The sequence below is a fragment of the Pelodiscus sinensis genome, chromosome 6 (assembly GCF_049634645.1).
Source record: "Pelodiscus sinensis isolate JC-2024 chromosome 6, ASM4963464v1, whole genome shotgun sequence".
Classification (NCBI taxonomy): Eukaryota; Metazoa; Chordata; order Testudines; family Trionychidae; genus Pelodiscus; species Pelodiscus sinensis.
Window position 1 is genome coordinate 36,871,761 of NC_134716.1, and position 12,494 is coordinate 36,884,254.

The 12,494-nt window shown below is 39.6% G+C and overlaps 1 protein-coding gene across 8 annotated transcripts in view; it reads left to right on the plus strand.

Annotated features, from left to right (window-relative positions):
* VPS13A (vacuolar protein sorting 13 homolog A) overlaps positions 1-12,494 on the plus strand; it is a 296,260-nt gene that overhangs the window by 160,563 nt on the left and 123,203 nt on the right. For all 8 annotated transcript variants that reach the window (XR_012904695.1, XR_012904697.1, XR_012904696.1 and 5 more), the window contains 5 exons: positions 1,806-2,162; positions 6,989-7,090; positions 9,248-9,400; positions 9,575-9,836; positions 11,375-11,535. Coding sequence is in view for 3 of the 8 variants with exons in the window: in XM_006122479.4 (XP_006122541.2) it covers positions 1,806-2,162; positions 6,989-7,090; positions 9,248-9,400; positions 9,575-9,836; positions 11,375-11,535 (1,035 nt within the window). In the remaining 5 variants the exon portion in view is untranslated. The remainder of the gene's footprint in view (positions 1-1,805; positions 2,163-6,988; positions 7,091-9,247; positions 9,401-9,574; positions 9,837-11,374; positions 11,536-12,494) is intronic.

Genomic DNA, 12,494 nt, shown 5'->3' on the forward strand with positions numbered 1-12,494 from the left:
ACATGCATCCCCATGAGTTGTGATCTCGTCAAGGTTTCCCCTCCACCTCTCACAGTACATTCTGTGTGGGCACGCACCTCTTCAGACACTTTCCTGGCTCATGTTCTTCTTCAGGAAATCTGTAGAACTGTGCTGCGATCATCAGAGCATTCACATCACACTACGCCATTGTGCAACAGTCTAGATACAATGCGACCTTTGGTGCTGTGGAACTTGAGTCAGCAACACATTGAGTCTGATCCGTCCTCCTGGACAAGACTTGTGAATCACCTAATTGGAATAGATATGAGCAAGCACTCAAAGAAGAAAAGACAGTTACTCACTTCTGTAACTGTTGTTCTTTGAGATGCATTGCTCAGGTCTATTCCATACCCACCCTACTACCATATTTCCCCACTTTTGGAGTAGCTGGCAAGAAGGAACCTGAAGGGCAGTCAGGTCGATAGTCATATACAATGTGCCATTCTAGGTGGCTCCACAGCCGACCTGATGGATAGTAGCTAAGGTAAAACTTTCTGAATGTCATGCATGCGGTGTGCACATACCTAATTGGAATAGATATGAGCAACACATCTTGAAGAAAAACAGTTGCAAAGGTAAGTAGCCATCTTATCTTCTGAGTCACTCTAGGGCCATCATCTAGCTTCTTGGTGTTACTTACTTGTTAAAACAAGCTGGTTCATTTGCACAACCTGGAACTTTTCTGTGTGTTTAGGTTTTTTAATCTACTCTTTATATCTGTCAGTCTGTTGGCTATTATTTCGCTTCAAAGGACCACTGAGAGATCAGTCAGACAATCCCTACTGTATTTTCCACAGTGTTTGTCATCCTCTTACCAATATTTTTCTTGATGAAGGTAAATGTAACTTTCCACACTTACCAACAGATTGTTGCTATCCCTTTATTTAAATACTCAATGCCGTAAGAGAAAAAAGGTAGAATAAAAGGGCACTTGAAAAGTGGTTGAGACTTACTTGAATCAAATGAAGAAAATCATGTTTTTCTTGATATCTGAAATGTTTCTATTAAGCTATCCAATTTATCTGTAATGTTGATAATTCGCATTTTTGCACTAACATAACATCAACTTTCTGAAGGCCTATTTCAGAGGAGATAAAAATTCATTCAGAATCTCTCACTCCAGTTTTATGGGATAAGTGTGATTGGCCAACAGAAGAGAAATTTGCAAAGATCTACTTAATCTTTGCTCAAAGGCTTTATTAAGTGCTAGAGTTATGATCTATTTTTTCTTCTACAGAAGCAACCTTTGGCAGGAAATAATAGTCCCAAAGTAAACTACATTGTTATTGAAAAAAGGGAAATTCATTTAATTGTTTCTTTCCTTATTATTTCTGCATACTGCTCACTACATTCCATTTATAAATGGGGACAAGGTATGGAAAACTGGTTAATTGTTAAATTATTTTCTGTATTGACCTCTTCTCCAGTCTGTCAAATCTCTGAAATGTGTACACAGTTGTGTTGTTTTGAGGTTACTAAATAGAGAGTTCAGTTTTACACATTTGAAAGCTGTTCTGTAAGGAAGAAAGAAGGGTCATGGCTTAACCCCAGAGCAAGTCTGAACTGTCTTTAGTATAGGCAAAGAGAGAAGTAAAGCATATGATTATTAAAGTTAGTCCCTAAAAGGAAACAACCAGGTGTTGTAACACATACTCATTGTAATTTTGCAACTAAAAGCAGTAACAAGAGACTACTTTAAGAAGTAGTTATTCATTCTCCATATACCAAGTTGCACGTGTTTTCCATATAATCAACAGCACTTGAATATTTTTTTTTCGTGATAGGTTTCACCAGTTATCATCAATACTGTGATCACAATAACATCGGCACTATCTCCAACTACAGAGGCTGCAGAACAAGAGATTAGTCCAATTCCTCCAGACCTATGGGACAAGAAAGATATAAAAAAATTAAAAATGTGGTTTCTTGAAAAATCAAATGAAAATGAAAATAAAAATATAGCAACTGAGTTAGTTCTGAAAGGAGAGACATTAAATATGATAATTGAATCAGTCATTGTAACTCTTGAAGCTGGCGTTGGACACAGAACAGTACCTATGCTTTTAGCAAAGTCGTCATTTTCCGGAGAAGTAAAAAATTGGAGTACACTCATCAACCTCCATTCCCAGCTTGAACTGGAGGTAAGTATATAATATATATCATTTTCTCCAAAAGCACATGTAATAAAGATTATGAAAACGACTTGTTACTTATCAATAGTTTTTTTCATAAATCTTGTCTAAGTAAAATGGTTATTTTCATCTAACACTTAAATTTCATGGGAAAAAGGTGCCTTATGGAGCACAACCTTCCATCATACAGTATGTACAGAGTCCATTGTACTTAATAGCAACAACCCTAAGTTATGGAGCACAGATTCCCAAATTCCCTGGTAATGTTATTCTGTCACAAAATTACTACCCTTCAATCCCAACCTCTCTCACTACATGCAATTATGGCTCATAATAGAAAATACTTAAACACAAAATTCATCAGTTATTTCAGATAGAAATTATATTTGAGCATGGATTTTATTACATTTGTTTGCATTCCTGTAATGCCTATAGATACAACCAAGATCAGTTCTCTATTCTGCCAGGAACTGTCCAAATATAGGTGATGGAGATTATTTATAATATAATGCTCCATTCTGGCAAACACTTAAGTTCCACTGAAGTCAAATTACTGTTAGTGGGATACGGACATATATACATAAGACTTTCATGTAATGGGGAAAAAGATATAGAGTTCAATTTTCAAAGGCTCTGCAGTCTCATTGAAAATCTGTAGGACTTGATTTAGTGTCCTAATTTTGAAAATGGGATTTAGGACGAGATTATTAAAGATATTTATGCACCTAAAATTCAGATAGATACATAATGAGATTTTCAGGAGTACCTAGATATGTAACTCCCATTGATTTCAACAAGAGTTGAGCACCAATGCTGCTGCGCTTTTTTTTTTTTTTTTTTTTTTTTTAAATCCTACTGTGTTCATCTTTGGGCATTTACACACTTTTAAAATTCTGACCATTAGTACTTCGAAGATCTTTTTTCATATCCTACAAGCAAAGTAATTTGGAAATGTTTGTTAGTACAGCAGATGTTTGTTTGCAGCAACATTTTGAAAGAGCATTTGCTGCTTATGGACATTTCCTCTGTCAATACTCCTAATATCAGCCACAACCACTTAGGAGGAATGTAGCAAAAGGGCACTGATATGTTGCTGTCAGCCAATCAGCAATGTGGAAGAGAATCCAGAGTAAAAATTATAAAAAACAATCTATTATCATGTAGCTCAGGAGTGGCCAACTCATGGCTCTCTAGCCACATGTGGCTCTTTGCTCATAGAAATGTGATTCTATTATTAGGGTTACCATACATCCAGTTTTTCTGGTTTTGCTTACCAGGATCCGCAGGGGAGCTGTCTGGCCCGGCGCAGGGAAGCATGATGGCTGGAGCCAGCCTGTTATGCCAAAAAGCCTCAAAAGTGTTTCTTAAAGGGCCACACTGTTTTTAATTGTTTTTTTTTAATCGTTTTTTGCTTAACTCTTGGGATCCTTATTTATTTATTTATTTATTTATTTTTTCTTGCTCAACATCTTTGGTCTCCCCCTTCTTTTTTCTCAACAGAATATTTTTCCCCGGTGGTTTTTTGGGGGGTTATGGGGAGTTTTTGGTATTTTTCGTTAAACCATCTGGCAACCCTAGATTCTAGAGGGAAGTTTTTTGTAATCAGTGCCTGTAGAGGGAAGGTTTTTAAGCTCTCTTGCAGGCCCTCACCTTCTGCACTTGCAGTGCCAGAGTGGGGAACAGCCCTGACAATATCCATGGCACAATCTTAATCTTACTCTTCACACCCCCTTGTCACCATCCTGTGGTGCTTCTGAAGGTTGACCAGGTATTGTGTTATCAAATTAAACTTACTTCATGTTTTCAAGTTTATCACCACAATCAAAAGGGCTGGAAACATCTTAGTCCGGTTATCAAATGTTTCTGAATAGTATAATGTAAAATAGTGTTGTAATGCTCTCGTGTTTTTTCATTAGACACGGATATTTTGATATAATACTCATTTTTGAGATTTGTACCTATCTCTTATAACACTTTCATTTCACCTTTCTTTCCTTAATTGTTAGCCCACATGGATAGACTTCCTTTGAGACTTGAGGAGAAACTTGAGCTAATGTGGACCTTCTGTTACCTTAAATGGGGATTACTGAGTATAGCATCTAGGGCAGGAAACTGGATACCAGAGTTGGTTTTTAGGCTTTGTCATTGAGTTGCTATGTAAATATGCCTATGAGACTCTGTTTACCTAAATATAAACTAAGGATGATATTACTAATCTGACTCACAGGATCATAGAATCATAGAATACTGGGACTGGCAGGGACCTTGAGATGTCATCGAGTCTAATCCCCTGCCCTCATGGCAGGACCCAGTACTGTACACCATCCCTGATAGACATTTATCTAACCTACTCTTAAATATCTCCAGAGATGGAGATTCCACAACCTCCCTGGGCAATTTATTCCAATGTTTAACCACCCTGACAGGAAGTTTTTCCTAATGTATAACCTAAACCTCCCTTGCTGCAGTTTAAGCCCATTGCTTCTTGTTCTATCCTTAAAGGCCATGAAGAACAATTTTTCTCCCTCCTTCTTGTGACACCCTTTTAGATACCTGAAAACCACTATCATGTCCCCTCTCAATTATCTCTTTTCCAAATTAAACAAGCCCAGTTCTTTCAGTCTTCCTTCATAGGTCATGTTCTCTAGACCTTTAATCATTCTTGTTGCTCTTCTCTGGACCCTCTCCAATTTCTCCAAGTGCGGTGCCCAGAACTGGACACAATACTCCAACTGAGGCCTAATCAGCACAGAGTAGAGCAGAAGAATGACTTCTCATGTTTTGCTCCCAACACACACGCATCCTGGAATCATGTTTGCTTTTTTTGCAACAGCATCACACTGTTGACTCATATTTAGTTTGTGGTCCCTAGATGCCTTTCTTCCTGTACTCCTTCCTAGACAGTCGCTTCCCATTCCATATGTGTGAAACTGATTGTTCCTTCCTAAGTGGAGCACTTTGCATTTGTGTTTATTAAACTTCATCCTGTTTATCTCTGACTATTTCTCCAATTTGTCCAGATCATTTTTAATTATTACCCTATCCTCCAAAGCAAGCAAAGGATGGTTGTGAGGATTAATGTTATGCATTTTGAGATGCCCAGATGAGAGCAGACAGATATTCAAAGTACTGTGTGTCATTTACTATTGCATAATAGGCGATAAAAGAAATGTGTATTCACTGGTCAGCATTTTCTGTTGACATATCCTTCTTTTTCTGGGTGTGTGGCATGGGCATATGAATCTGTGCAGAGCTGCTTAAATCCAAATGACTAAAATATTTTTCACGAACTGGATCAACAGCTTGGAGCAGGAGAGCTCTTGCACCATGTTTCCAGTATTCAGCCTTACTAATTGTGTTGTGCACTGAGCTCAAGGTTTGACCCTATACAAAAAATAAAAATGGAAAGTATGACCAACTTTTTCCAAAAACACATACTACATTAAAGGCAGATAATGAATTTTTCCATATTCTATTTCCACATAAGCAGTTATAATAGTTGCCAGATTGATTGCAGCATAATTATGAACAGGATAGAAAATGGTCACTTAGCCAATATCTCTTACACATTATGAAAGACTGTAAGAAGCCCTGGATTAGAGAATTGCTAATTGGATACAGAAACTTTTTAATGCTAGACCAATTACTCAGATTTAGAGCTGGAAAAGTAAGTAGAAAATTAAATCTGTTACCAGCAGATGGCAGTTTTATAGCCTGTGTGAAGTTGGTAGGTGTTTAGCTCAACTTATTCTGGACTTGTATCTGCATCAGTTGTTCTATTGACATGCTTCTCAACAGTACCAAAGATGAAATGGTTATGTAGAGAAGAACTTATTCTGATGGTTCTTATTGATTATAGTTGAGGCACATATATATATATATATATATATATATATATATATATATATATATAAATAAATGAGTTTTGAGGAAGCTTGTGCTGCTGCTTCAAGAATATGCTTGTTTTGAGTTGTATAAGTAAAAGATTTCAGTCCCTAATTCCCATTTACTACCTTTATTCAGGTTTAGAACCTTACTCATTGATTTCTGTGAGGATACTTGAGGTATAAAGTGCTACTCAATTTGAATAAAGGGGTAGAATTTAGTCCATGATGACAAGCATGAAATTCCTTCTAAATAAACAACATAATTCAAAGTAGGGATGTTAAATTGTGTTTAATTAGCTAATTGAGTAGTCAATGAAATTTCCATCAGCTATTCAATTAGTTGATAAGGGGAGAAACTGCAGAGCTACACCGTGGTTAGCTCCTGCCCCTTAGAGCTAACCCCGCTGTGGCTCTGCCTTTTAAATGTATTAAGAGCCTGGCAGCTCTTAATTCATTTAAAAGGCAGAGCTGCAGCCCGTTCTCCCCAGCTGTACCTATGCCTCCCACCGCAGAGTCAGCTCCCCCAGCACCGGCTCCCACTCTCCCTTCCCCTCCCCCTTCCCCCCCCCCGAACCTTCCTTACTGCCTCTTTGATAGAAGTAGCAAGGGGTGGAGGGGAAGTGACTGGTCCACTAGTTGCTTACATCCCTAATTCAAAGACTCATCTACCTATATGTGGAAAACAGTTAGGGTGAAGTCCTGGTACCAGTGAAGCCAGTGACAAAAGTCCCACTGACTTCACTGTGGCCAGGATGTCAGTCTCATTGTTTTTTCATACTTTATTTGAATTTTACCTAAAGGCTTATTTAAATTTTTTTTGTTTTCTAATATAATGAAAAAACATGTTATGTCTTATTTTGAAGTTTGTGTGAGTCGGTAGATTATCTTTTATTTGCTGTTGGTTCTAGGTGTATCTTAATTCAGTAGTCTGATTTTATATTTCTTTAGGTGCATTACTATAATGAGATGTTTGGTGTGTGGGAACCTTTGCTTGAGCCACTAGAAATTGAAAAGAGTGATGAATTCAAGCCATGGACTCTTGGAATCAAGGTATATTTTCAGAAGCAAATTGAAACAACTGACGTACAAATTTACATTTTAAATAACTTTTGGGTTAAAAAGTGAATCAGTAGACTAAGAGTGTTTGAATGTAAGGTTAATACCCTGTGTGTCAAGCGTATAGAATGCAGGGTAGGCCACAAGGATAATATAACTCTGACTACATATATAGTTTGCCAAAAGTGAGTGATGACTGACCACACTTTTCCCCTTCTCTGCATTGTTATAACTTCAGCATGTACAGGCATGATTAACTTGGAGGGGAGGGGGAGCGGAAATTATCTACATAATGCAATATAGTGATAATTCCACAATTACTACTCACTTGCCAAAGTATGTGTTTAAAACTTCATTTTTAAAGCATTTTAATACAAAAAAGAAAAACTTCCTTGTCATTAAGCCAGCAATTCTCCTTTACAATGCTTAAGCCAACAATTTTTCTTTGGGTAGATGCAACCGTGTATTTCGTGTGTGTGTGTGTGTGTGTGTGTGTGTGCACGCGTGCGCGCAGGATGCTAGAGCTAAAGAATTTGCCTAGCAGAATCCGCAGAGGAGTGGCACTTGTGCCCTATTGCTGCAGTCCTTCCCCTGGCTCTGAGGAGGCACTGCTCTGACAACTCCTATAATATATGGAGATATACCTATCTCATAGAACTGGAAGGAACCTTTAGAGGTCATTGAGTTCAGTCCCCTGCCCTCACGGCAGGACCAAGTACCATCCATGACAGATTTACTCCAGATCCCTAAAAGGTCCCCTCAAGGATTGAACTCACAACACTGGGTTTAGCAGGCCAATGCCCGAACCACTGAGCTATCCCTCCCCCTGGGTTCTTTCTTACTACCTAAAACTCGAGTTGGAGCTCTCTCTGGTTTCAATCTCTCAAGCCTCTGTTCAGTGAATTTTTTCTAATTCTGCATAGTTCATTAGTAACCCAGGATAATGTTAGATGTAGTTTGTCTCCTAATGATGCCTTCTCCAGGGTTTAAGCATTGTCTGTTGTGTGGATACAGCGAACCCTACTAACTCCCTACACACAATGCTAAGTATACCTAGGCAAAGCCCACCTCAAGAGGAAGTGTTTGATTTGCACATTGTTCACATAACACTCAACTGGTGAGGAATCTCTGTCCGAAGCAGCACCTGCTCTAGCATGCCATGCAGGCCGTTTTAATACCAACGCCCTTATCAAATCATAAGTTATCTTTGGATATGGAAAATGCTGCTGCTTCACTTCTTGGAGGTTGCATCTCTCCAAAGAGATTGAGTTGTTCCCCATCATGTGTGCTGAGGAAGAGGTCACATAAGAGCAAGCAATGCCACTAGAGGTCCTGTGGGAATTTTTCTCCCTCCTTCAGAAAGAATATGGATTGGTACATGGTAAATGTTGGTGAATGGGATGGAATGGGTCCTATTAGATGCTCCTCTTCACCACGTAGTGAGGTTAGAAACTCTGTACCATTGACTGGTTTCTGGCCCAAAGGTGTCCTTTGAATCTGGTACTGCCAGGCATGATGTTGGCATGCCAGTGTATCAGGCAACAACAACCTCCTCTGTCCTTGATAGCCCTGTTGGCTGGACAAGCTGCGAAACTTGTGGGTCCTGGTGTTTCTCTTCCACACGAAGGAGAAACAGGTCCAGTACCGTACTTCATGTAAGTGACCTCCTTGGCACTGGCAACATCTTCAGTTCCTCCACTGACAGCACTGCAATGTTGCCAAAGCAGCAGTCACTGCCCTGCATCTTGACATTCTGAGTTACTGCAGTGTTGTCAACTTCAGGATCAATAGCATCCAAGTACCGGAAATAGGGCAGGTGTACTCACTGCTAGCAGTACCATTTCCACCCCTAAATATCAGCTCCCACATCCAACTGACTACACACATCCTCAGAGCTGTCCCTCTGATTCCTCAGTGTCTAAATGGATGGAAAAGCATGTTTAAAAGATAGCTTCCTGAGCAGACCAGCTCCCGCCTGCTGCCTCGCACTGCTGCCTCTGATACAGAGGCAGCGGTAGCAGCCCCTGTGCATGGGAGGTCTGAGCTCAAAATGTCTCAGACTGAGGCAGAGATTATTCCCAAAGAGAAAATGATTGATTACATAATTTCCCTTTTACTTTTTTGGTTAATTTAATCTGATGGCCTTTTTAGATGAAAAAGAAGGCTAAAAAAGTACTGGATTCAGATGCTGAAGAACACTACAAAGTGCCAGAGTATAAAACAGTAATAAACATCTCCTCAAAAGACCAACTGAATATTACACTATCCAAATGTGGACTGCAAATGTTGAGTAACCTGGGCATGGTAAGAAATATCACTTATCTATTTACATGGGACATCCTCACAATCAAGAAATTGTGTTAGCTTGGATTACTTTTTATACAGGTAATCCAGATTTAAATAACACTTTGGTATTTAATACTGTTTGGAGTTATATGTGCTTGTAAATAGATATTTAAAAATATTTTGTTTGTTTAGGCATTTGCTGAAGCAGCTAGCAAAACTGCAGACGTTTTCAAAAAAGATCAAGCACCATTTGTAATAATGAATTGCTTGGGACTTCCCATCACTGTCTCACCCAGTGATTCCTTTCATGTCCTGAATGTTGAGTCTGGAGCAAAAACATTTCATTTAAAAGATGGAGAAAGTCTACATATGGATTTTTTGAGAACTAAAAGTGAGAGTGACCAGTTCACAGCAATGACCACGCTAAGCAGCAAAATGTTTTACATTCAGCTCAGTAAGTTGGATAATTAATATTCTGGTTTTTTTATACGTAAGTACAGGTTGAACCTAAAAAATTCAGGATTCTTTGATCCTGCAAATTCGTGATTCGGAGGGACCACACACATTGCAGGAGCAGAGAGCCCCAGCTGCTCAGATCCAGGAGCTGGTGGTGGGAATCACAGTCCTGGCAGTAGCAGGACCTGCACAGTGGAGAGCATAACCCGGGCTGGGACTTGTGACAGGTGACAGGGAGCATAGCCCCAGCTGGGAGCGCAGCCCTGGCAGCAGCAGGGCCGACACAGCAGAGCACACGGCCCTGCCCGGCCGGTGACAGCAGGGCCAGCAGCTGGGAGCACAGTCCCATCTGTGCCTGTATAGCTGGGGAGCGTAGCCCCACGTGGGCCTGAGGCAGCAGAGCCAGTGCCCAAGAGTGCAGCTGGGCTGGCGGCAGGAGTGCAGACCCACTAGGGTCAGCACGCTAGGGAGCTTAGCTCCAGCCCTGGCCAAGAAGGCAGGGTGAGGGTCCGTGGGTCTGGGATGGGAGATGGGCCAACAGCCAGGAAGGGAGCCTTGACCTTCCTGGTTGGACAAACTCCATGGTTAGGGTCTGCTGAGGTCCCAAGGATGCCAGATCAGGGAGGTCTCATCTGTAGTTCATCTTCCCAGTGAAGAAGATAACACAAGTTTCATATGGTTTTTATTCATATATTTTTTATTAGTTGAAAGGGACAATTTCTGGCTTTCCAATGATATAGCAGTATCTGAAATCTTACTGTAGAGTCGCATCAGATTTGTTTTGTGTGTGGGTTTTTTGCTTTGTGTGTATTTAGTGTTGTCCCCTGGTTTATTCTATGCCATAGTAATTTAGGCCCCAATTTTTGAACAGGCCTTGTCTCAGTCTCTGATTTTTGTGTCTAGAAACAAGTAGTTCAATCTTTGTTTGCGTATACAACTTCAAATGTAAAAATGTGCCCCAAAATTTGTGGGCATTTATGTATTGTCCTTCTGGAAAGGGTTCTTTTTAATAAAGGTTTTTAATAAACTTAAAATGATTTATTAATTCAAAAATAATGAACCTATTTTAATGCTGCATAGCTTTCAATTCAATAACTTTGTTAATAATAGTTTATTACGAACTTTGGAACTTTTCAGAATAGGTGTTAGTGTCTTTAGCCACTTACTTCGTTATTCCCATGAAACATTGACTGAAGCTAGTCTGCTGCTAAGCAACTCTTGCACCACAGCAATAAACCCTTCTTTTTTAAAAAAAAAAAAAAAAAAAAAAGGTGCAAAACATATGCGAGTCACCAGTCTTTACAAACTGTTTTGATGATTTGTAGTGATTAAAGAAAACTACTCTGCAACTTTATTTCTAGGAGATTGCTATTCCGATCAGAAATAGTATGGTTCTATATTACATTTTGTAAACCAGTGAATATTCTTCAATCAACATTCTTGAGCACAGAATTTTTAATTGCTGTTTTTTCAAATATATGTACATACGGGTTTGATTGTTTCGTTAATAACTTAATGTATTTTTTCAACTTTGAGGTCCTCAGAAACATTCCACTGCTGACAAGATTCCATTGACAAAAGTGGGTCGATGTCTTTACAGAGTAAGACATGAGGAGTCGGGTGTTGAAAGATCCATTGTTTGTCAAATTGATACAGTTGAGGGGACTAAGATGATAACTGTACGTTCTCCTGTACAGGTAATACAGTTCTCTTAAAATACCTTTTTATTAAGACTGTTAATCTGGGTTACTTTGTTTACTGTAATTTCACATCACTCACATTTACAACCATGTTTTAAGAACAGTTACTGATAAGACAGTCTGCACTAGAACAGTTTTATCAGTGTGGACTGGATTTGGTTTAGCAGTTACAAATAATCATTAGAGATATTGTATAGTACTTGCACTATACTATGTATCATGGTAGAAAAACCCCATTCACACTGACCAGGAAAACAGCCATAACATAGTTTCAAATATTATGAGGACAAGAACATAAGGTTATTTTCACCTATTCCATGTATGAATGTGAGTTTCTATTCTCTTTTCCCTGACAAGTTGTGGAATAGTCATGGAGGAAGCCGATTCCATAGATGGGAATGGGACTATTTTGCCTTAAGTCGTGATCCTTCTTTGAAGTATTTGCGTTGCATCTCTACCTGCAAATATCAGAAATAGTTCAGATATCACCACTTATCTCTGGGATTTAGCTGTGCCCTTTCAACCTTCTGAAGCAGAAACTTCACCTCTAGAGCTGTAAATAAATTGACAATTTAGGGCACCTACTTTGCCATCACAATCCTAGTTCTAAAACTGATCTCAAAACAGCAATAAGCAAAATCAGTACACTTATTTTTTAATCCCTTAGGGAAGTGGTTCTCAACTGCTGGTCCACTGACTGGTGCTGTGCCGCAAGCCGCCAGCTGCCGGGCCGTGGCACGCTGCTAGGCCACGCCCCATGACTTGATGATTGGCTTGGCAGGGTTCTCTGTAAGCTATGCAGCAGTGTTGCTGCACAGCTCCTAATTGAGCCCTGCCTGCAGAAAGCTTCCTGACTGGGAGAGGCACTCACTCAGCAGCAGAAGCTCCCTGCTCCGAGTCCAGCCAAGAGTGTGCTGGTAGGGAAGAGGACAAAAGAGGGGAGGAGAGAGGGATGA